This window comes from Meriones unguiculatus, chromosome 4 (genome assembly GCF_030254825.1).
Source record: "Meriones unguiculatus strain TT.TT164.6M chromosome 4, Bangor_MerUng_6.1, whole genome shotgun sequence".
Lineage (NCBI taxonomy): Eukaryota > Metazoa > Chordata > Mammalia > Rodentia > Muridae > Meriones > Meriones unguiculatus.
In genome coordinates, this window is record NC_083352.1 from 50,546,545 (window position 1) to 50,573,066 (window position 26,522).

The 26,522-nt window shown below is 39.6% G+C and overlaps 1 protein-coding gene across 3 annotated transcripts in view; it reads right to left on the bottom strand.

The window, feature by feature from the left end:
- Window positions 1-26,522, bottom strand: part of Galntl6 (polypeptide N-acetylgalactosaminyltransferase like 6) — a 1,307,600-nt gene that overhangs the window by 39,559 nt on the left and 1,241,519 nt on the right. For all 3 annotated transcript variants that reach the window (XM_060381810.1, XM_060381809.1, XM_060381811.1), the window contains one exon: window positions 24,680-24,901. In XM_060381810.1, coding sequence (XP_060237793.1) covers window positions 24,680-24,901 — 222 coding nt within the window. The remainder of the gene's footprint in view (window positions 1-24,679; window positions 24,902-26,522) is intronic.

The window sequence follows — 26,522 nt, forward strand, 5'->3', positions numbered from 1 at the left end:
TTATTTTAGTTTTATTTTTTTCTACCCCGTGGCTCCTGCAAATAATGCTGCAATAAACCTTAGCATACAGATCCCCTTTTTGAGTTCTTCTGGTTACCCACTTAGGACTAGAATCGATACCTCTATGGCAAGTGACCGATCTGAGCTTTACTTTTTGAAGGATTGCTGAACAGTTCTCCATAGAGGCTGCATATTATATTCTAACAAATAGTATTGTATTCGTACAGCAGTTCCCAATTTCCACACATCTTGCCAACACCGGTTCTTCAGTAAGTGCCCTTAGTAGGGATGAGGCAGTATCTCACTGTGGTTTTGACTTGTATTTGCCTTGTGGCTAGTGATTTTAAATGCCATTTTATGATTATTTGTGAATCTTCTTCATAAAAAACCCACTCTGGGGGGCTGAGAGATGGCTCAGATGTTAAGAGCACTGGCTGCTCTTCCAAAGGTCCTGAATTAAATTCCCAGCAACCACATGGTGGCTCACAACCATCTATAATGAGACCTGGTGCCCTCTGCTGGCGTGCAGGTATACACACAGACAGAACAGTGTATACATAATAAATAAATCTAAAAAAAAAAATAAATAAAATAAACTGCTCTGGTCTTTTGCTCACTTTTGAATACAGTAGCTTACATTTTTATTGTTGAGTATTTTTCTGTGTTATGGATATCAGTCTCATACTGGATACGATTTGCATTTTTTTTTCTGTTTAGAGAGTTACCCTTTTACATTAGTGAGAGTGCGCTTGATAAATGAAAGCTCCGATTTTGATAAAGTCCAGTATGCCTAGGTCTTCCTGCCTGTATTTGTGAGTGTGAGGGTGTGTCATAGTTAAGAAATTGTGGCCAATCAAGTGCCATAAAGTTTCCCTCTATGCTTTATTCTTAAATTTATTTTATTTTATTATGTGTTTTGCCCACGTGTATGGATGTACATTATGTATGACCTGTTGCCCGTGGAAGCCACAAGAGGATACCAGATCCCCTGTAACTGGAGTTTTAGATGGCTGTAAGCCACCATATGGGCCTGTTAGAGCGGCAAGCATGAAGTCATCATAACCAATTACATCCGAAACAACATTCTTTTCAAATAAGGCTACGTCCTGGTGGATGAGTGACGAGCCCTTCAAAAGATTAAGTTTTGAAGATGGATATCCAGGTGTTTGAACACAGTCGCTTGTTCACATGAGAGTTCACTTCTTGAGAGTCTAGTCTATTCTGCTGTGCCACTTGTCTTTTCTCATCCCTGAAGTACAATTTAAAAATTACTGTGTTTTATGTTAAGTTTTGAAATAAGAAAGTATGAATTACTAGGCAGTGGTGGCTCATACCTTCAATCCCAGTGCTCAAGAGTCAAGCAGATCTCTGAGTTTGAGGCCATCTGGGTTTACAGACTGAGTTCCAGGACAGCCAAGGTTTCACAGAGAAACCCTGTCTCAAAAAAACCAAACCAAAGCAACAACAATAAAAGGGAAAACCAACCAACCAATAAACAGAGAAAAACAAAACACAAAAACCTCTGCATTTGGAATTTTGATAGAGATTGCATTAAATCTGTAACTCCCTTTAGTAAGCATTGACACTTAACTATATTGTTTCTCTAGAGCTATAAAACTGGGGTATCTCCATTTATGTAGATCCTCAATTCACTTTGCAGTGTTTTATAGTTTTAGTGTACAAGTCCCAGACCTCAGGGACTAATTTAATCCTTATTTTTATTTTATTTTTTTTTGGGGGGGGATGATGATGTAGTTAGAAGCACAAATTCTCTAGCTAGCAGGTCCATGGTGAGAATGTGGTTTGACAACTTTTTAGCTTTGAGAGCTCACACAAGTTTCTCTACCTTTTTCAGCTTAATTTTCTGCAAACAAAGATAATAATCCTTCATACATTTGTTGTATTAAGGTGAATACACACACACACACATACATATGTATGGTATGTATATGTATATGTATATATGTATATGGTATGGGTATATCCAGCTCATATTAAGTATTAAGTGCTCAATAAATGTTAAACTTTCATAGCAGCATCAGCAATAATGGGATTGAGCATGATATAAAGGAGATTATTAGATGGTTTCAAGAGTGAAACTTTGTAGGTGTTAAATCACGGAGAGTTGTGAAGGTGTAAAGACAGGCGCTGGTTTTAATTGATAAAACTCTCTGAGCTGTGCTGGCAGCAATGCTGGATGTATATCCAAAGAAAACATGAATCAAAGGAAGAGACCTCTCTCAGGGACATTTTTTCTATATTGAAATTACAGGGCTTAACAATCATTTGCGTATGGATCATGAGAAAGGTATGCTGAGTTTGAGATGTGCCATTTTTGTGACATAGATCTATATCCCAGAAACTTGAAATTTGGACAAGAGATCATATGTTTAAAAATATCCACCATGCCTATTCATTAAGATATGCCTTCTCAGGTCCAGACTCCTCATTTTACTTTGTGTTTCTTGAGATGGACCCTTGTAGATATTTCACTGTTGTTAATGGAAATGGATGCAATTTTGAGCTTTGTTAATAATAGTGCCACATTCAGGAAACGGTGGAAGACAGACTTTTCCTTGTTTCTCTCTGTGTCCTGGTTTTTCGTGCGATTGCCCACATATTAGTGAGTGAAGTGTCTCTCAGATGCAAGCTGCTATGCGTTACGCTCTGCACACTTCTTCACCATTGTCTCTGGCAGCCATCCACTTCAGGGAAGGTCAGTCTCGGTGGAGGAATGACTGGAGAGGCCCCCTAAGTTCCTCAATTCCTGTCTTGCTCACATTCCCTAGAACCTAAAGGGTATTTATTTACTTATTTATTTTTGAGTTGATGCTCCTGTACTTTTTAAGAGCCCTAATTGATCCCTTTACTATACAGCACATTGTTAAATACTGAAATTTCCTTGTTCCAAATACTGGTTGGCATGATTTCTGTTTCCTGACTAGACTGCCAGTGAGGCAGGTGCCTACAGGTAAGCAAAGAGTGTGAAGCAAAGAAGAGCCTGGATGGATTGTAGGGAATGACCTCTTCTAGAAGAGGGCAAAGGCAAGTAGTTAAGAAAAGTGAGGGAAGATGAGCGGGAAATCAGAGAAGCGCAGGAAGAAGAGCACGGAGAAGACACCGGGAAGTCAATAGTGTCCAATTCTGCAGGAGGTGGACAGAACGATGGTGCAAACGTGTTCAGAAGCCATAAGTGACCTTTCAGAGAATAGTTTTTACGGCGTGAATGGAGAGAGCACACAGATTGCCCACTGGATTGAAACGAACTGGGGGGAGGGGTAAAACTTATGGTCAACTCCTGGCAGCTTCTCTTTCTACAAGCTGGGTCATGATGGGAGAGATACATACAAAGCAATAACCGAATTAAAACTGACACAGTTATTTTTGGGATTCAGGGACTTGAGGCTAGAAATATACATACGCTGTGCCATAATTGATTTGAGGCTTAGAAAAATAATGAAGCACTTTTGGAAATTACAGTCTATAAACACAAAGCAACACTAGTGCATTAACCCTCCTGACTGGACTTCTTGCTGTTTAAAGTTTTGCCTTACAGCCACTGCGCCATTTTCGCTTCAGCAGATCCATTCTGTCTGTAATTGCTCCATGCTGGTGGCATCCAATGGCTGTTGGCAGAGAGCAACTATTGCCTTTCCTCAAAATGATGCCCGCAGAGATTTTCCTCCTATCTTGTACACATTCTCCTCTGAATTCACTATGAATGTGATTGCTTTGGCATCGCTCTCTTGCCCTGGGTCTTACTAGAACTGCTCATTTCAGAAGGCTGGCTTACATTATGCAAGAGAAACACGAGCCCGTGAGCCCACGGCATAAAGACTGCCTGGGGGGGAGCTCAGATTCATATATACTGTGCTCCAACTAGTCTTTTACTGAAACCAGGTCTTGCTACTTAAAGTTAAGTGTTATGTTATTAGAAAATCATGTATAGCCTCAAAATATGAACTTTTAAAGTTACGGATCATTTGTCAAAAACGATTCCATTCCCCCCCTACCCCCATGCCTCAAAAAAAGTTAAAAAAAAGGAAAGTTGTATAAATAAGAGACTTCTTTGAAGATTAAGATAAGTAACTCTTCTCTGACAAAAGGCAGGTAAATTATTACAGCCTTCCCACCCATTTTACGCTGCACTGGATCCCTTTCCACCCGCTGTCAGCTCAGCTTCACCACCATGCTGTGTGGTGCATTCACTTACATTCGCATCTGCAGCTTCGAGAAAGCAAGTGATTTGCACAAGATTATATAGCAAATGGGTGACAGGCGAGGCTTGTACTCATGGCTTTGGTTTCTAGGCCTGTGCTCTTGATATCCCAGATGGTAATAGTTATAACTCATTGACTAGAAAAGTCTCCTTTTGGGCTGACAAATTGTGGCAAATGGCTTCCTGAGCCTGCAAGAATAGATGGGGATTAATAAAGGCTATGGGTCCTTGGGTTTCATAAAGAAGTACTTTGTCAATATTTGCATCAGAATCTGAGACACTAAAGCAGAGACAGAAATAAATCTCGGACACTTAGGGGGACTCTGAGGGGTAGAGAGGTGACAGTCAGTTCACTGAGCTCCAAGACTCACAGAGAATATTTGGTTACTCATGAATAAGTGACAACTGAATGATGAGAAAAGCAGGTATCTTGAGAGAGACAAGATTGGGAGGAAAAATCTAGAGAGGGAGGGAAATAAGGAGGGAGGGAGAGGGAAGGGGAAGGGGAAGAGAGAGACAGAGACATAGACAGAAACAGAGATTCACTCAGAGAAAGTGAGACACATACAAAGAGACACACAGACACACAGACACACAGACACACACACACACACAAAACTGTTTCTAGCTTTGCATGAGTCTATCTTTTGAACCCTCTTTTTTCTTTTTAATTGAAAATGCCCTTCCTGAATATAAAGATGGATCAGGCAGAGTAACACTGATCTTATCCTGACCTATGGAATTCACTGCAAACCAAACCAAACCAAACCAAACCAAACCAAACCAAACCAAACCAAACCAAACCAAACCAAACCAAACCAAACCACTTTTGTGTTCAGCCACATGTGCCCCACTCTGCTCTGTTTCTGCTAGAGTGGAAATGTATTCTTGCCCTCTCCCCTTGCCTTTGAAGATTAAAAAGCTTTGCCAGTTTGAATTTACTCTGTGTAAAACCAAGAATATAAAACAATTTACATAAGAATTTGAATCCTTAGAAACATAATTTTCTTCTTCTTCTTCTTCTTCTTCTTCTTCTTCTTCTTCTTCTTCTTCTTCTTCTTCTTCTTCTTCTTCTTCTTCTTCTTCTTCTTCTTCTTCTTCAGCTTGCATTTTCTCCTTAAGGGTTGGTGTTGTAATTTCATGAGGCCGGGAAGGAAGTATTTTCTTGTATAGTGTGTCACATGTGCACGGTTGGGACAGAGGCATAGATACTTTGGCTTTGAAAAGTCACTCGAACTGTGCAAGTGACAATTACTCATGTGGAAAACATGAAAGCAGATATTTTGAAAAGGCTGTAAGTAGGAGTTAGGGTGTTGAATGAATTTATTGGAATTCCTCTTTTGTAATTTCCAAAAGTTGGGTGAATCAATTCAAAGAGGAAAGGGAGGAGAAATAATGGAATCTAATGGGAAAATGTATAGGGAAAGTTTGAAACATTGTAGAAACCTGTGTAGAAAACTTTACCACAAGGATAGATGGAAATCAGGAAAGGCATGTTTAGCTACTGAAGACTGTCAGTCCTCAGGGAGAAGGAAGCTATAGGTAGAACACGTCCCAAGACGCTATCACTGCTCCTTGACTGAGCCTGGGTCAGGACTTTAAAACATGGAGGGCTGCTTTGAAGACAAATGCACAGCAATATAGAAGTTGGTTCTGGTGTTGTAGCCCCAAACTGTGGGAGGTAAACCACACAATAGACTGCAAATCAGAAGTGCTGGATGCCATGTTTCCAGGATTGTCCCTCAGAAAATGTTATGGAACCATCTCTTTAGACTTAAACCACTTCATGTTGGGCTAGTACCTGATCATTTAACTGACACCTGAACATTTAATATTCCTTGAAGTTTTTTCCTGAAGTGTAATTTTGTGAATACAAACTTTTCTCTCAGTGGTTGGACTCCACTGTGCGTTGCTAGTAAGTGCGATCTTCTGTAATTTTAGTACAATAGTGAGAAGCCACTTCCAGCATTGTCCTCACAGCCAAGGGCAACAGCCATAGCTTTGCAGGTGGAGTGATTTTTAATTATTGAAAAACTACTCACACAAGCCGTCTGTAGAATACTTCCTTTGAATTCAAGTTAGTTGTTTGAAATGTGGGGAGGTTTAAAACCCATGTAGTTTAAAACCCATACACTTTTCAAGATCTTGTGTAGGATTTAAGACTGTTTACTAATGAAGATCTTCAGGCAAATTATAGGGTTGGTTCTGACAGCATGGGACCCCTCAGCTCTGGACAGAAGGTCAACCACATCCCCAATATGCCTGATAAATATGCGGCCCTTTTAAACCTCTACAGAAGCTAAGTAAGTGTCTTGAACCCCTTATTCAATTTAATAGCCTCTTTAGGAAGGTCAGAAAGCAGTGCCCAGGTAAAATAATCCGCAGTTTGAGTTTTCTATTGTAAAATTCACCATTGTTATATTCACCGAATACTTAAAGAAGTGACCTAGGTCTTCAAAACCCAAACTAGAACCACCCAAAAGAACAAAATGAGGCTGTGTTAAATTGCTTTGGAACACGAACTGTGATGTAGCATTTATAAAATATTTCATGGCAAGACTCCTTTTCTGCAATAGTTCTTTGGGAGCCTCGTTTTACTAAGCCATGCCATGTCTATTTTGTAAAACTTTAAACTGAAGAGTGTTCAAAATGTTGGCACTCTCCTTCTGTGAAATCAAGCACTCAGGGAACAGGGAGAGTTGAATTCTGAAGGGCTGGGCTTATTCTGAGTCACACTGACTAGCATTCTACTGTTATTTTCTATATCAAGGGAAATTCGTGCAAGATAGATACGGATAATGGATTTTGTTTCCCTAAAAGACAAATATGCTATTTTTGTGATGTCAGAAGGTTGACCTCAGGGCATCAATTTATGCAGCAGCTATTATAATAATTTTAAAGTACTCGGTGGGCCCGGTCAGCATTCTGAGTATTAATCACACATTTATCTCTAATTTTCACATTTTATCTAATTTCCTTCCGAAATTTATTTCAGTGTGGTTAGTCATGTCAGACTTAATAAGCAGATGGTTTTGAGAATGCGCTGGCTGGGATTTGGCTGGAGAATGGGAAGAAACAAAACAAGACGTACCTTTCCTCGGGGACAGAGTAAGATTATTTCCTACTGAAAACGAAGCAGAGCAGAAAAAACTGAGACTAAAACAAGATGCAACAAACAAAAGAAGTTTCTAAGAAAATTAGTGGCAGGGCTGAGGCCATTCCTTAGTGGGTAGAGTGCTTGCCCGGCACTTCTGAATCTCCGGGTTTGTTCCTTGGCACTATATAAGCCAACTGTGATAGCACACACTTGCCATTCTGGCATCTGGAGGGTGCAGGTAAGAACATGAGACATTTTAGTCGTCTTTGGAGTTCAAGACCAGCCTGTGCTACATGAGGCCCTGGTCTCAAAAAAACACCCTTTTTTTCCCTGTTTCTCTCCACTCCTTCTCTTTCTTTTTCTTTCCTTCCTTCCTTCCTTCCTTCCTTCCTTCCTTCCTTCCTTCTTTCTTTCTTTCTTCCCCTTTTTCCCTGTTTCTCTCCACTCCTTCTCTTTCTTTCTTTCTTTCCTTCCTTCCTTCCTTCCTTCCTTCCTTCCTTCCTTCTTTCTTTCTTTCTTTCTTCCCCTTTTTCCCTGTTTCTCTCCACTCCTTCTCTTTCTTTCTTTCTTTCTTTCTTTCTTTCTTTCTTTCTTTCTTTCTTTCTTTCTTTCTTTCTTTCTTTCTTTCATTATTTTTGTGGTGTTGAGACAGGGTCTCATTACATAACCATTGTTGTCATGGGCATGGAGCCCATTCTGGTTTGTATTTATAGTTGTCTTCTTACTCCCTCCCACCTCTTGAGTGCTGGGATTGTAGGTGTGGTCCATCAGGACTGGCACGGCTTCTGAGGCTCCTCTGCTTCTCTGTGACTTGCAGATGACTACTTTTTCTTTTCTTTTTTTTTCTTCTTTTTTTCAGTGTTTTTTTTTTTTTTCTCTCTGTGATCTCACATTGCTTAGTCCCCCTTCTTAACAGAACCTAATCCCCTTGATGTCCCACTCCTAGGACATCTTCCACTCTACATTACTCCAAATGCAGCAGGATGTGCGATGGGGTCTTTAGGGTTTCAGTACAGGGATTTCGGAAAGACATAAGGCAGTCCATTACAAATGGGACTCCTTTAAGTTGTGTACAGAACTCTGTGTGTGTGTGTGTGTGTGTGTGTGTGTGTGTGTGTGTGCGCGCTAGAGACATGGTTCAGCACTTAGGTTATACTGCTACTGCAGAAGACCCCTTTTGGTTCCCAGAACCCACACCAGGTAGCTCACAGTGGCCTATGACTCCAGTTTCGGGGGATTTGTTGCTTTTTGGCATCCAGGGTCTCCTGCAAACACATGGTGGACAGAAACTCATGTAAGCAGATGCACATACATGTGAATAAAAATAAATAAATATGAAAAAAATGTATCATGACTAAACAAGTTTCTGCCCATTTCTCCTCCGAGGAGGCAGTCAAACCACAGTGACAGAAAAGGCTGGGGCTAAGAATGATAGAGTCAGGTGTCACTTCAGGGCAGAGTACTTCCCTCCACTCTCCCTCACTGGTTCTTCTCTAGGGAGAGAGGCACTATGGAATTGATCTGTGGGACAGGGGAGGGACAGGTTAAAAGTTTGGGGAGCTTGTTCAGCAGCAGTTGATATCCGAGAAGATAGAAGGGCAGTAAGACTGGGAAAGACTTCATGAAAATATTATATGTATTCCTTGTGTCCATGGTTTGGGATATTTGACATTAAATTGTTAATATTATCCACAGATACAGATCTAAATCTGTTTAGGCCAATGTCTATCAAAAATCTCAATGATTTTTTTTGTTTGTTTTTTAGTTTTAGAAATAGAAAGACCTGTTCTTAAATTCATTTGGGTCATCAGAGGATCCTGAGCATCTAAAGCAAACTTAAAAAAAACATCAAAGTTAAAAGAAACCACACATCTTGATCTGAAGCTTACTACAGTAATTAAGGCTTCATATAAAGACAGGCATAGAGACTGATGGGGCAGGCTAGAGAGCCCAGAAAAAAAAAAAAAACACCTTGCATGTATGGTCAAATTATTTTTGGCAAGGATGCCAAGAAAAACAAACCAAACAAAACAGTCTTTTCAACAAATGATGTCTGGAAAAAAAAATAGATACCTGTAGGCAAAACAATGGTGTTTGGTCCTAACTCAAACTATGTACATGAGCCAAAGACCTAAATATCAGAACCAAAATTATAGAACTTTCAGAAAACAAAACAAAATATACAGGAGTAAACTCTTAGGATATTTGTTTTGGGAAATCTCTTTCTCTCTGTCTCAATATGACGCCTAACTGGTAATACTGAAAAATAGATGTTATTGAAATAAAAAAAAATTATACATTGAAGGACCATTGTAAAAATGAAAAAACAACCCATTAGACTGAAGAAAATATTTACAAATAACATGTGGGATAAAGGCTTAATATCCAAATATGAAAAAGACTCCTATAGCTTGAAACAAAAAGCAACTAATCTAGTTCAGACCTGTGCAAAACTTGATTACTGTGTCTCCAAGGAAGATACACGATGGCCATACACACACACACACACACATAATGCATATGTAACATATTAGTCATTACAGAAATGCAAAAGCCACAGTGGGGTGCTGTTCCCTAATCACTAAGATGGTTGTTAAAAAAAAAAAAAACAACAGCAACAAAATAAAGATCTTCCAGGGTAAGGGAGTAGATTATGAAATTGCCTTTAAGTGAAAGGGAGAGAGCTAGGGGTCAGGATAAGAAACAGTGAACTCTTCCAAATGAAGACTGTAAGTGTCCTGGAGATCAGAGTAGGGCAACAGGACAGCTCCAAGTACAGAGGAACAAAACAATAAAAAGAGCGTGTAGCATTTATCTCCAGTTATGGCTTCTCAGTTAGGAAAGAGAAACTTCATCTAAAAGTGTTCTTTTTCTTTAATCTTCTCTGTGTGATGCTTACAATGCAGTCACTCCTGATGAGACCCTAATTCACTAGGATCAGAAGGAAGGAAAAGAAGACCTCCTCTATCAGTGGATTTGGGGAGGGGCATGCAGACACAGGGTGGAGGAAGGGAGGGATTGGGAAGGGAGGAGGGAGGGAACAGGGGGGATACAAAGTGAATAAAGTGTAATTAATAAAGAAAAAAAATGGAATACCAAGCTGAACAGAAAATTCTCAATAAAGGAATCTTGAATGGAAAAAAAAAAAAAAAGATTAAGCCCTCAAGTGTAGGGCCCTTGCTAAGAAGATCACCAAATAAAGTCAGAAGAGATATCGAAAATAACAGATGCACAAATTTTAACACAGAAACACAATAAATAACAACAACAAAAAAGCAAGACAACACGATGTCGTCAAAAGACTGTAACTCCTAAGTTGCCTAATCCAGATACAGAAATGGTAGAGATACTGAACAAAGAAACTATGCAAGCACATGGAGGCTGAACAGTACACTATTGAGTCATCAGTAGATCATTGAAAAAACCAGGAAGATTTAAAATTCCTAGATCAAGAGAAACTGAAAGCATGGATTACCAGAGTATTTGAGACACAGCAAAGGCATCCAAGAAGAACACTCAGAGTAATAAGTGCTCACCTTAAAAAAGTCAAAGAGATATCAAATAACTCACTCCATATCTTAGAAAAGATTAAAGCAGAAATAAAGACTAAAAGAATAATCCAAAGAATTAATGAACAAAAAGTTGGTTACCAAGCCAGCCAGAGAGAGAGCCAGGAGGGGTGGTCCTGATTAGTATAATTAGAGATGACTGATGTGCAAGTGCAGTGACATTCAGAAGAAAATACGGAAGAAATGGATCAATTTCTTGACACATAAAACCTATCAAATTAAATCAGGAGTAGAGAAATAATATATTCTATTTTATTTCTCTCTCTCTCTCTCTCTCTCTCTCTCTCTCTCTCTCACACACACACACACGCATACATATATCATTTGTTTGCAAAAGTTTGTGGTCACCACATGCATAACGGAGCCTGGGAGACCAGAAGAGGTTCTTGGAACCCTTGAGCTGGATGAGCTGGAGCAATAGGAGGTTACTAGCCACCATATAGACCCTAGAAACTGAACTCGTAAGAGCAGCACGCTTTCTTAGCCACAGAACCATCTATACAGCTCCGGTTGTAGACATCTTAAACGTGTTTGTGATAAACAATGCAGTGGAAAGAGCAACAAGAAGTCTCCCAGCAAAGTGCAGGGATGGACGGACACACAGGATGATAAACCACTTGCTAAGCTAGTCCGCGCCGATGGTTGCCCAGGAAGGTGGACACAAGCAATCCCATTGGTAAAAGGCAAGCTCTATGTTAGTGTTTCACCGCAACACAAAGAAGACCATAATGTGCACACTTGGTGGAAACTGGGAGTGGCTTTTGCTTTCAATGAATTCATGGGAGAGAAGAAGCCATGCTTCAGGGTCTGCAGGAAAGTGACCTAGCAAAGAAGGAGGAAGATTCTTTGCGGGGGGGGTGAGAGTTAGAAGACAGCACTCTTAGTAAGCATGCTACGTCTTATGCTGATTATAGCCTACACCAACGCAGTGCCCCCGCACCTCAACCCTCACTGTATACATCAGCAGAAAAGCTGTGGCGACGTGCGGTGCTATCTGTTTATTTCATGGTCGTGTGTAATTGCCCCGGAAGAAAGAACCCTTTGGAAATTCCCCACAGGGCTGTGGTTAACAGAGAAGCAGTAATTGCAGCCAAAAAAAAAAAAAAAAAAAAAAAAGTGGTAAGCCTTTTTTTTTTTTTCTTTCAAATTCTGCTTTCTCTAACTTTCAGGATTCCATGGAAACACGCACAGCTGAGGCAGCCACCTCTGAGCTTCTTCCCAGTTTACATCATTAGCAATTTGTAACCAAGTTCAGAGGTGCCTGAAGTCAGGGGAATATACAAATGAGCTGAGAAATACAAAGCCGGTCTGCTTCTTAGTTTCACAAGCAATCTTGCTCTTTGCACGGAGTGGAGGGAGAAAAGGAAGAAGGACGGGAATGAGGGAAAAAAAAGCATTGGAGAATTGCTCTGCTCAGTTTGACTGAGGCATCAGATGGGTTAAACACTTGATCTCTTGACTCTCATTCTCTCACAGCATGCCACAGTTGGGTCTAGCACCATTGAAATAATTTATTTCCCCCAATTTGGTTTCTTTACTATAACACGAAGATCACATGGTGATTGGGAGTGGCCTTTCCTTCCAATGAATTCATGTGAGAGAAGAAGCTAACCAGCAGGGCTTGGAGGGAAGGCGCTTGTCAAGAAAGGATTCTTTGCAGGAGCCTGAAGATTGTAAGAGATTCCTCTTAGTAAACCCTTGAAACTGCTATTCAGAATGTTTTCTGCAAGACTGTACATTTTAAGGAAGGGAAATCCAGTTTCCCCCAGGAGTAAATATTTACTCATCTTCAGTTAGAAGAGTAAATATAGAAGTAAGTTCAGTTTAATTTTTCTTTTAGAAGCGGGTTCCTTTAAATTTCGTTATCAATAACTATAGCGCATGCAGGTCTTTGTGTAATCCTACACTTCCTGCCACTGCAGAGGCTCGTATAAACAGCTCTCTATTTACTGTCGATCATTAATTTGGATGTGCAAATTGTTACCTGTATTCTTCCTACCACTAGTGTTTTCAGGGCCGTGATCCCTTTCAGCACGAACAGGGGATGTCTGTCGATAATGTGCTATGAGATAAAAGCTTTACTTGAATTATGACAAGCTAATTCTCAGCCAGCCCTACAGTAGAGACTGCTGTCCTCACTTCACTGCTCAGAAAGCAGAGAAAGGTTAAAATAACTTGTGTTATCCTAACACATTTAGCAAATGCAGATGCTGGAATGGGAATAACCAGCATGCCTGGGAATTCAATAGCAGCGAATCGACGTGTTATCCTGTGAGGAACTGAGACTAACCACCTCTCATTTGTCCCATCAGTTTGCCAGGCATTGCATACTATGCTTTGCAGGTGACAGCGGGAGCTCTTGCCATGTTTGCAGAACAGAGGAATCAGGGAAGCGAATAGATATGTAGCCCTTTACTGTCTAACTACAAACTTATAGTGTAAGGTTACCAAAATTATGACATTCTACTTGGTCATGGTAATGCAATTATATCAAGTGGCCTATTGGCAAAAAGGGATGAGTTGTGACTCTGTACTTCAGTGTACTGTACAGGCTGGGACAAAAGAAGAGTGGATTCTAACGCTATTATAGGCTGCTATGCCATGATTGTGGAGACATGGACCCATCAGAAATCATTACACTAACGGAAGAGTGGCTAAAGAGCTCCAGGGCTCAGTTCACTACTTTTTGTGTTCAGGTTTCAACCTTTGTGATTGGTGCCATTAGTTCAGATTGCTACAATGTAACTTCTGCTGTGGTGAAGGGAATCTCCCACCACAGGTACCTTCTTCTTCATGCTTTTTTTCCCCTTTTCTTTATACATGCGTATTTGGAGGATTTAACTAACAAGCATTTAAAAAATATCAATTACCCTACACATCTTTACATTCATAGAATTATTTTAAAAGTTATTTTTTTTTACTGGCAAATAAATAATTCTTGCACACACACACACACACACACACACACAGGCCATCTGGTTTCATCTTGTCTCATGTTATTCTACATGAGTAATATCTAATAAATATCTCAAAATTTGAGCAAAGTATTATGTTATTCAAGCATTATCTCATTCAAACACGTTAGGGTGGTATGCTATGTTTTTAATATACTATAGTGAGTTTAGCCCTAGGGTACAAGTAATAAGAAAATGCTGATGTTTGACTTTCTCCTCAAAACATGCTGATGGTAGCTCTTCCCCTATAGTTTCCACATGCCTTCAAAGGCAGTATATTAACAAAATCTTTATTATGCATTTTTCTTCTCTATTTTTTTTTTTGAGACAGAGTCTCATGTAGCGTAAACTGGCTTTGAACTCGTTTTGTAAGTGAGGTCAATGTTAAATTTCTGAGGCTCCTGCTTTTTTCTCCCAAGTGTTGGGATTGAAGGTGGGTACAACCATACCTAGCCTATGAAGATTTCTGTGGGCTGATCAATGAACAAAGAAAAATAAAACCCTGTATTTTGTCTCGTTCCTTTATAAATTTCCAACTCTTCCCTGTTGTGCTGGAGAAAAGTAGCCAGTCTCATGTCATTTCACCTTTAATGTTCTGTTAAACTCAAAATGAAGAGGAGAGAGGAGGAAGAACTGAGGGAGGGACACATACGCAGAGAAAGAGAAAGACGGAGACCCTAATGTCACCAATGCCTAGTACCTCCACACCCACACGTACCCTTCTTCTAGATGTAACCTTCTTTCAGGTAGTTTATTTTATTCATAACTCTGTCAATGTCACTTCATTGTGTTTGTGTTGTCTTGTAAATACTGTAGTCTGGCATGCCATCCCTACTACTTTTTGTCCATACGTCTCTACTTGAGGGTTTTGTTTGGTTTTGCTTTTGTTTGTTTTTTGTTTTTTTAAGAATCTTTTAAGAAGATTCTTTTACTCCTGAATTTCCTGGAGACTAAATTTATAGCTAAAATCTTCAGCTAGTATAATCTGATGTCTCCCCTGCTGCCTCTCCTCCTCTTGAAATATTCTCTGCTACGTAGGCCAGGCTGTCCTCGACATTTTCCACCTCAGCCTCCAAGTGCTGGAATTAAAGGCTTTAACCTGCACAGTTTATTTGTTGTCATTTTGCCAAAAGATTGCCTCAGCGGGATGGGTTTTGATTTTCTGCTCCTTTCCAAACTATGTGTATATTTCAGAGACGGTAAAATTGATCACACGGTTGATGTTACCATTGCTTGATGATTTTATTGTAAATATTTTCATTTATATTTGTCTCAGGGGGTTACCATCCAGTGTTGACTATTACCTGAATTAGCATTGCATTGGATGAATTAAAAAATGTTGACATTTCTATTTTTCTTTTTAAATTAATTATCTAGACATCTGCATAAACAAGCCTCAACTACAATGATTTTTTAGCCACCTTGAAATACACATAGCAAGCAATTTACTGTTTGTTTTTAAATATCAGTTTTTCAGAGTGGTGATTTGTTATTTCAGTAACTGCTAATGATGGTCAGTGGATTCTACTGTATTTCTAGTTTTCCCCCCTTAAAAGTGTTTCATTGTAAACTTACAGCTTTTGCTTTGTTCTTTTATTTTTCTTTTTTAAACATCTATTTATTTAATTATTTTACGTAAAGTCTCTCATTGTTCTCCTAGAGCTCACTATGTAAATCAGAATGTCCTTGAACTCAAAGAGATCCACTGCCTTGGCCTCTGAAGGGCTAGGACTAAAGGTGTGTGCTGCCATATTTGGCTAATTATAACGTTTTATGTGTCTTAGGATTTCTATGCTGTGAAGAGACACCATGTCCATTACAACTCTTATAAAGGAAAACATTTAACTGGGGGTGGCTTACAGCTCAGAGGTTTAGTCTACTGTCTTCACAGTGGGAAGCATGGCGGCATGCAGACAGACATGGTGCTGGAGAGTAGCTGAGAGCTCTACATCTGGATTGGTAGGCAGAAGGGACACTGGGCCTGGTTGGAGCATTTGAAACCTCAAAGCCCACACCCAGGTCATGGTTTCTCCAGCAGGGCCACACCTACTCCAACAAGGCCGCAGTTCCAAATGGTGCCACTTCTATGAGCCTGTGAGGGCCATTTTTACTTAAACACAATGAAGATGTGTAAATGCGCTGTAACAGGAGGAACCATTCCTTATGAGGTTTGCATTGTCTCATTTATAGAAAGAGTGATCCTCTTGTACTTGGTTTCCAGGCCCTCTCAACACACCAGGCTTTGATGTCTTCTCTCTTCAGCCCATCTTTTACTTTTCTGGCCTTATAATTAATTGACTTTAGCTATGTCTCCATGTATCTTTGCTTTATATATTTAGTGAAGAATTCTATTTTGAGTCCATAGTAGAAAGTCAAGTGAGCTTACTGATACGGCATTGATACTATTAGAAATTTTGGAGAGAAAACTGATGCAGGCAAATGGCTTAGCAAGTAAAGGTCTTGTTGCCAGGACTGACTGTGATGGTCTGAAAAAGAATGGCCTCCAAAGGCTCATATGTTTGAATGCTTGGTCACCAGGAAGTGGAACTGTTTGAAAGGATTAGGAGGTGTGGCCTTGTTGCAGTATGTTCTTGGGGATTTGTTTAAAAGCCCATGCTAGGCCCAGTCTCTGTCTTTCTTTTCCCCTTCCTTCCTCTCTTCCCCTCCCCCACCCTGCCTATATATCAGGATGTAGCTCTCACCTGGTTCTCCAGCACCATGCCTGCCATATCTGTCATGTCTGCCAATATGCTCCCTGCCATGATGATATTGGACTCTGAAACTTTAAGCAAGTCTCCAGTTTTTCTTTACAAGAGTTGCAGTGGCCATGGTGTCTCTTCACAGCACTAGAACACTGATTAAGGCACTGACCCTCTGAGTTTAATCTTCAGGGTTGGAGAGAACCAACTCCTTCAAGTTGTCCTGTGACCTTCACATGAGTGTTATGAGCTGACTCATACACACACACATAAACAAACAAGTAAATACATAAATTAATTAAAACATTTAAAAAGACACCAAACTGTCTTCAGAAAAGCAAAAAACAAACAAACAAAAACAAACAAACAAACAAATAAAAAATCCCATGAATTAATTACAAGTTTGAATTCAAGTTTGAGTGTATAAGGTATTGACTTTTGTGACTTTATTATTTTTTGTACACACACATAAAAAAATCTTGTTTCTTTATAACATCAGCATGATTTCATGTTTATGCTTTTGAAAATGAGATAAATTCAACCAGTTTTCCAGAAATAGATCTGTGAATTAGAAATACATTTGTTCGCTAATGGCTTACATTCTATAATCACTATTATTTTGTGTAGGTTTGGACCAAGAGAGTGTATATAAGCTGCCTCCTTAGTGTGATTCTGCCAGTGTCTCTGCATTTCTAGTAAGTTCTGCCTTATGGAGAGTATTTTTTTGAATAGTTTATAGTCTTTGGAATTATAATGTAATTTTTTTAGCATTAAAAAAACATTTTATACTCCACCCCAATTCCTGTTGCATGTCAAATGCTGCTTCTCATTATGTGAACTTGTCTGATACATTTTTGCTTCTTCTTTGATTTTTAACCTTTCTCCATCACTTTGATTTCATTGTGTCTCATATGTAACATGGAGGTAAGTTGGCTTTACAGTGCTAATCAATCAGAGCAGTTTTTCCCCAAGCAGATTTGTTTACGTTTGATCTCACCTCTAACACACTTATTTACTGCATATGGATCACTACTTTGACAGTTGTCATGTTGTTTGTTTTCTATTTCCAATCTTTGGTATTTAACATGACTTATGCATCTCTATCACCTTTATATTAATCTACTGTATAATATCTGGGGTTTTCTTCTTTTAGATAATGACTAACTGTACTCCTTTCCAAGAAAAAGTTAGCTGTGCTTCTTGTCACTTTTGTTCCATCTCCCCAGTGTCTAAACATAGATATTTATGTTCTATTACTTAAGTGTTGTGGGACAATCAGCAAACTTATTCTGCTTTTTGCTCACTTTCTCTGTTTCTTTTTTTTTTTTTTCTGAATTTATTTCTGCTTTGTCAGATCATATGACGTTGACATATCCTGGTTCCCTCCTAGTCAATCCAACCTTCTGCAAATAGCCTTTGCCTTCTGATGTCTATCCTCTAGCAAGTTTCTCAGAGAGGCTTTTTGGTCAAAGCAATCTGGTCTGGAGAGATGGCTCACCAGAGGACTGAGTTTGGTGCCCATCACCTATGCAGGACAACTCCCAACCTATAACTCCTGAATCTGATACTGTCTCCAACTGCCACGAATACCTGCGTACACATGCCATAGACATACCTGAGCACGTAAATAAAGAAACAAAGATAAATCTTTAAAAAACACAGCCCTCAGCTCTTGAATGTTCATAAACTGGTTTTCAGCAGCCTTGGTGCTTGAAGGATAATTTGGTTTGATGTAAAATCTTTGGATGGTATTTTAATTGTTTTTACAATCTTTAGAATGCTGTTCTACTGCCTCTGGTTAAAAAAAAATCCTACTTCAAAATCTCATTTATTCTCTTTTACTTTGATGTGCACATTTTTTTTTCTTATCTTAAAAATACAATCACTGTATTTGGAAGCATTTCCTGCTGATGGCTTCTGAGTTTCCCAAGCATGCTGATTCAAATCTTTCATTATAACATTTCCTTGAGTTATAGTTTTAAATTTTTTTTTTTTGTCTTTCATTTTGGAAAGGACTTTGTTCTTTGAGAACTTTTAGGTTGGGCCTGCTGTGCTCTTGCAAATTTTTTGATGAATTCTGTCCTTCCTCTTAATTTCCTTGTTTGTATTCCTCTCTGTCTTAGCCTCAGTTTTCATTACTGTGAATTTTTGGATCTTTGATTCTTCTCATTTAAACTTCATTTCTAAAATACATTTCTTACTTTCTTAGTCCATTCCCGAGTTTTCTGAGAGCTTTGTTCATAAATTTTGTTTCATATTTCAGCCACCTCATCTGGGAGCTATTCTAGTCCAGATTGGTATGTTTTCTTCAAGCTTTCAATGTTTTAACTATTCTTTAGCTCATTTTGAAATTCGCCTTTTATTGAAGTTTTCTTCGTGTAGCTACATATGCACATTTCAATTGCATGTTGGAGCTGGGTGTGTCTCATTTTCATCTTTATCCTTATTGTACCTCAGTATGTTTTTTTTTTTTTTAATCACAATCTGCTTTTATTGTACTATCAGGGAAAAGTTCATGTGGAGTGTTTTGTGTGTGTGTGTGTGTGTGTGTGTGTGTGTAAAGTATAAAACAATATTATCTTTTCACAAGTCATATCCTTGTCTTTCCAGACTCGATCCCAGTCACAAAAGCTTCCTGCCTGTGTGTCTTTTAACCTTAGAAAAAGCTTTCTTGTTAATTTTAAATATGTTTCTGGTTCTGTATATCTGAGTTCTGTCTCGGATCCTGCCTTTTTGATAGCTTTTGGTGTCTCCTTGGATCTCCAATTCTTCATTTTGGATCTAACTCACAGCAGATTATTTTTGTTCCTTGGATTAGGGGATATGATGTGTCTCTGCCACAAAAGCAACAAAAACAACAAAACAAAAAACATACAACAACAACAGCAACAACAACAAAACACCCCGAACTCATGGCTGCCTGCAATGTTTCTGAGGTCCTTGTTAGTCAAGGCTGGTCAGCAGGATTCACATTGCTAGCGCCCTTTTCCAGAGTCCTACTGTGCCTAGACGTGTCTTTAGCTTAGACCTGTGGGGAAATTTTTTAGTTTCACTGTTAATGTTCAAATTTGATTGTTTTAAAAAATGATCTGTAAAGTACCTGATCTTTTGTTTTTATGGAGAGTCTGGTTACACATGTTGATTTCACGATTCTCTCCTCGTTTATTTTTATAGCAACTTCTAATCTCTGCTGGGTCTGTCATTGTCTGGAATTCACATGACACAAACCCACCTTCCATAACTCCCTGATTTTTTCTCCTCCGTGTTGTGCCTGATGACATCCATGGTGATTTGTTCTTGCATTGCTACTTTGAATGTTCTGTCTTGTCTCCATGAGGAAAAGAAATAAGCAGGGCTCCAGTTCATATTAATAAAAACTTACTCTATTTTAAGTTAAGATTATTTAATTTAAACTAAGAAACATTTAATTTCCAGTATTATTCTTCATTTAAGATTCCATAAATCTGTATAATTAAAGTAAAAGGGTTCACAAGTAAGTTAAATACTAAGATGATGAAGTTATAACTATTACTTTATATTTCACATGAGCCAGAAAAGTATTTAGTGTATGAACATATGCCAAATACAAATACCTATATTTTAAGTAAGAATAAAATACATGTGTTTTTTTCTCTCTGCTTCCTATTTTTAATGTACTAATCTTGGCACATAAACTGTTAGTTTTGCGACTATTCAAACTCAAAATAAATCTTTATTTTTAAATTGGTATTTCTTTTAAACAAAAGTTCTTTTCTTTTTTTTCTAAGACTGGATCTCATGTATCCCAAGCCAACCTTAAACTTCCTGTGTAATCGAAGACAATCTTGAACTTATGATCCTTCTGACATGACTCTCTGAGATCTAAGCTATACCAACAACATCCCATTTCTATGGTGCTGGGGACTGATCTCATGGCTTCACACATGCTAAGCAAGCACTGTATCAATTAGGTTACATTTCCAGGCCAAGAAATGGCTCAAGGATGCTAGGGGTTGTTCCTGTGCAGAAAAGTACGGGCTTTTATCTTTGCATCCCACATCAACAACACAATATAGAATCTGTTTAAAGGAGGCGAACATCATTTTGGTCTTTTAGCTAATGCATCTCCCCATATTGAATTGCCTTCTCTAGAAGCTAATGCAGGGAAATTTGGAGAATGCTGGGTACTGTGAGAATGTCAGCAGAGAGAGGAGGCAAACAGGTTATAAGGAGTCAAGAGCAGCAGCCTGAAGAAGCTCAGAAGAGTGGGAACTATTTAGGGTGCCTGACTTTATGAACATTTTATAGTTCAGGGTGACATTTGTCTTGAGGAAGGAATTTAAATAAGCAGTTGATGTGCTTTCAGATTGAGATGAATTTTTGAAAATAAAGATTTAAACATTTTTGCACAGTTGCAAGATGACAAATGGATTTGGCAAGATTGGCACTTTGAGGGCAAAAAGCAGACACTTAAAAAGAATCTATAACATTGTTTGGAAATGATTGCTACTGCCTATTTTACATCTTTTATTCTCTCTTACACATGGTTTTTAGGATTCTGAAAAGTTCTTTTTTTGGATTATAAAGGCATACTATATGTGACTTAAGCAAATTCATGAATTCTAAGAAGGAGAAGGGAAGAGGAGAAAATAGTAGGAAGATTGTTTTCTTTAATTTCATATCTTGACACAAAAGAGACACTCCATATGGCAGTGATTTAAGAATGGTTTTCCACTTTAAACCTATTCTCATCCTGTTCAACACAGCATCCTGGAAACTTGTTTGTTTGAATAGCACTAAGGGGTGACTGACTTATCCCATGGCTCAAACTCCTATTTAGTCCCTCTGGACCCAACCCCTCCTCTGATCCAACTGTTGCCATTGTGAAGAGAGGATGGGATCACTTCCAGGTGGTAATAGTCTCCAGTAGTTGTCACTTTTGTCTCTTCTGACTTGTGAGAGGCTCTTAGGAAGGGTCTGGAAATCATTGGAATTTCTCCTTTTTCGCAGGATGATAGAACAGAATCTTTTACAAAGAAAGACCTGACAGTCCACCAGTATTAATGACTTGCAATTTGTTATTCCAAAGAGCTGGCCTTTGTTGGGTCAATGAAGGGGTAGCCTGGAGACTCCCTCCCATGAAAAAGAGGATGGAATGAGTGCCAAGTGTGTTCTGTGCAGGCGTAGACATGTAGGCTCGTGGACACAGCATGGAATGGTTTCCATCCACTCATCTTTCACCCCTTCAACAAATAGTCATTAAGTTCCTACTCTGTGCTAGGCATCATTTCTTACTGCCAAAGAGTTGTTTGTAATACAGTAAACCAATGGAATCCCTGTTTCACAGGACTTGCTCTACCAGTGGTAGAGAAAATAAGAAATGTGACAAACAAATGGTGTATGTTGATAAAGTGATGGATGCTAAAGAGTAATGTAGGAATGAAAGAAAGGGGATTTCTATGTATGTGCAGGCTACTACAAATTTGAATTAGGCTGACCATAGAAAGTTTCACTGAGCTGCCAGTCCTTTGGAGTTAGGTCCCAAAGAACGTGATGGCAGGAGGCATAGAAGAGCTCCAGGGGCAGGAAGAGTCGAAGGGGTGGAAGCTGCAGTGCAAAGGCATGAACTGGGACTGTGCTTGGCGTGTCTGAAAAATGGCGAAGTCGGTGTGTCTAGAGAAGATTACGCTAGGGCTACCAAGAGGTGAAGTCAGAGGTTATGTAGGAAGGGCTGAGAGGTTTGGAGTTCTTGATTTAGGGCAGAAAGGGAGCACCAGGGACTGAGCTAGGAGACAGCCGAGAACCGTTTATTGTCTGTAACATATTGTTCACAAGCAGAGTCCCAACAACCAGAACCATTGTTTTTGCTTAGTAACTGTTTACCCAGAATCAGGATGGCGTGGAGAAGCAGGTGGCAAGTGACTCAGGCTATAACTGAGTGAGACCATGAGTTTCCTACTTCTTTGCTCAGGACCCTCACAGGGTCTTGTGTTTATGTTGTTGTTGGTTTGTACTTCCCTCCTGTGACCCAGTGTCTGCACTCCTCTTTTCACTGTTTTACTAAACAGAGGCTGATCTACTGCCTTGCTTAGGAGCTAAGTCTCTTCTAACAATCCCTTTAAAGTTTGTAGGATGTTACAAAGCCCTCTCAGATACTGGATTGGATCCTGGAAAGAAAAAGAGACTTTAGTAAAACAAAAAACAAAAACAAAGCAAAAACAAAACAAAAACCCAACTGGTTAAATCTAAATAAGCTATAGTGAGTGTCACTGCCCTACTAAGAATCAATTAACTTGATAATCTTCTAGTAAATTTGGTAAGTACTAAAGGCCATTAGTATAAGCAACTGGGTACAGGATGTACCTGAACTTTCTATATTACAATCACAATGTGTATGTAAATGGAATTATTCTAAAATAAGATGCTTATTTTAAAATAACTCCCAACCCAGACACAGAATGCACACCTGCATGGTAGACAGGTGGATCATGAGTTGGAGGTCAGCTTAAGCTACACACAAGAGATTCTCTCTTAAAAAACAAACAAGAAAATCTCCCAATATAACCCAAACAAAGATAAACAAAAATCCCCCTGGAAAAAAACATACAAGTGTGAAAATGTTAAAGATCTCTCACAGATATGTTCTGTACAATTAGTCATTTTCTTTTTTTTTTAATTAATTCTATTTATATATTTATTTACTACAATTTATTCATTGTGTATCCCCAGCTGTGGCCTCCTCCCTTGTCTCCTCCCACTCACACCCACCCTCCTTCTTCTCTCCCTATACTCTTTTCCTAGTCCCTTGAGAGGGAAGGACCTGCTCCCCTTCTATCTGACCCTAGCTTATCAGGTCTCATCAGGGCTGGTTGCATTTCCTTAAGAAACTGGCTAATATACAAATTACTGTCAGAAACCAACCTCTTTTTCTTATTCATTTTTGAGACCCAAATGAAAGTGTATGTGAGGATGACCTTAAACTTCTGATTCTCCTGTCTCCTCCTCCCGAGTGATGAGATAACAGGCACGGGCACCATACCTTTTTTATGCAATGGTGAAGACAGAACCAGCGTTCTATTCTGGACAAGTGTATTTTGTGCGTTCTAGACAAGTGCTCCACCAACCGATACCCATCATCAGCCGTTCATCTTTTCACTTGGATTAAGCAGCTGTTTTTCACAGTGGGGTGACCAGAAACACTAACTAGGCAATGAGATCTCAACCAAACCACGCAACCAAGGACAATGATTTAAAGGCTCCTGGACATGCCCAGCAGTTGGCCTTGGGATGGCGAGAACATGCAGCCAGATTTGACCTTGAGATCCTCTTCTAAAGGCAGGTTAAATTATTAAATTACTAGACTAAATTCATCCTGTTGGACTGTCTTGGTTTTCGCACACTCCTTTTCTGTAGGGGAAAAGCTTACGGTAATAGTATTGAATGAACAGAGTGGTGGAATCATCCATTTTATTCCCAAAAATGGTTGTTTTAACTCTCAGACCCAAGGCTATTTCTATCTTTTCACTTGAGATCATGAATAAGATCAGGTCAGAGTGTTGAAAAGTAGGAAGGTTGGTATTCAGTTAAGAAGCAAATGAGGCTCCCATATGCCTTGCCTTTCTTCCTGATGATGCACGGCATACCCTGGTTAGAAAAGTAGCTTAGCCCTCCACTGCTTTGTCCTTACGTACATGAACAGCAATACGGCTGATGAAAAGTGAAGGACTTTCTTACATCTGATCACAAGTTTTATCATATCATATACTTGATCATACTTACTTACAAGATGTTGTTTTGATTCTCCATGAGCTCCCAGGGCAATTCTGCCAATCTCAAGTTAAAACATTTTTGAGGCACATTTTAAAAATATCTATTTTGTAGCATCAACAGTGTTCACTAATTGTTGGATGGGATGTAGGCTCTGTGGATCGAATCCCACATCCTAAGAGGAGGTTAAGGCACTCATTTACGGCGGACGAGGGGGAGGGGAGAAAGGGGAGGGTGTTTTAAGTTAACCTGCAGGGGGGGGGGTGAAGGAGAAAAGAGGGTTGGTTTGGGCAGTCTCTCACTTCTCGAGCTATGGGGAGGGGGGAAGGGTTTGGTTGTCCCTCCCACCTCAGAGGGTGAGGGTCAGGTTCTCTCTGGTAGGGCAGTCTCCTCACCTCCCCCCACGCGGCAGGCAGGGGCTCTACCGGAGGGTAGTACTTAGGCACGTCCCAGGCCACTGCAGCCATGAACCACTTGAAGTCCTTGCACTTGAGCCGTTTTCGCAACTCCTTCTGGGCAGAGATGTCCCCGGTGGAGAGGTGCCTGTACTCTGGCCGTCGCTGGTAAATGTACTCGGCGAATTCATCCATCCAGGTCTCGGCCACACGCTTCAGGTTCTGCCCAGCAGAGACAAAGGCAAAGATCAAGTTAGTTATTGGTTTCTACGCCCAGAGGATCATTTTGCTTGCACCAGAAACTGAAAATCAGCTGTCTGCAGGCAGCTCTGGCTGGTGGGTTATAAACAGTGAGAGTTTTCAGAACTGCACGGAGGATTAGCTGTTGGCTTCCTGCACAATCTGCTTCGGGCAATGGGGTTCAGCTGACAATATGGTAATTAATTATCAGTGCTGGCAGAGATTCTTCTTACAATGATGGCAGTTTCCCTCCTGTTATTTGATGATAATATATACTTATTTTATTTCTACATACAACCAATGGAGTTGAAACTGAAGAGAATGCAACTCCCCTTAGGCTATCTAATTGCTTAAAGCATTTCAAGATACAGGCATACAAGGATACATATGGTGCTAATTGTCCTGCCTTCAGCTGGAGACAGAGAGAGAGAGAGAGAGAGAGAGAGAGAGAGAGAGAGAGAGAGAGAGAGAGAGAATTTCCTGATACTGTGACATCGACTCCGACCAAAATGTAACAACCCACTGCTTTAGGAAGTAGAAGGAATTATCAGAGAGCCAATCTTCTCTACAGGTGCTTCCTGGGGTGAACTAGTCAGGAGTCGGATGATAGAAAAATGAGCATGCTTCTTAGAGGTAGAAGAAACCAATTGTGTATTGAGTGTCAGAAGGCCAGACTTATTGTTTGTTTTTGAGACAGGGTCTCAATTTAGTCTTGGCTATCCTTGAACTCACCTTGTAGAGCAGTCTGGCCACGAAGAAATCCACCTGCCTCTGCCTGGGATTAAAAATGTGTGCCACCATGCCTGGTCTGGAAATTCATGCTTTTGTTGGCTTTGGGGTTGAGCAAGTTGGTGAGCCACACTGGGTTTCAGATCCTAAACACAGGCATGGTGATGGCAGTGTGTGGGGTGGTTGCAGGAATAAGCGATATTGTAAACTACCTAGAATTAGTACAACCAGGTATTATGAAAAAACAAAACAAAACAAAACAAAAAACAGCTGTCATTATGAGTACTAGAAAGTGTTCAGGATTGGAAACGGAAGTGTCTGGCTAATAGGCCAGCCAGTATAACCCCGTAGTTCCCAAGTTCTTTGAGAAGGATGTGGAGTGGTGAAGAGATGATGCTGAAATCCCTTCAAGTCATGTGGAATTAAGTGGTAGACAGAACAAATGCGTTTACCTAGAAGGTGCTAGTTTGATGATAATATGCAATGTTGATAACTTTAAAACTTGATATCCAAAATTGACGTTAAGGTGTAGTTCTGATGACCCCCCAAATTATAATAAAGAACACAGAAATACTTAATATTTATCTATTTTATGTCTTTATAATAAATGAAAATCGTGAAAAAATTTGCAAAAACAAAGGTAAAGAGGCAAAAGAGTAAATTACTCAATGGCAATGAGAAAGGTACTTTGTGAGGAGGTACATGTAAGCTAAGCAACAAGGAGAACTCTTGGGAAGATGCTTAATTCTCACTCAGAAGGGCAAATAGAATAGATACCAGAAGCAGTAGAAGAGAGGGAAATGTCCTTTGAAAGATTCCACCCAGCAGGGGATCTAATCAGATGCTAAGACTCACAGCCAAACTTTGGACAGAG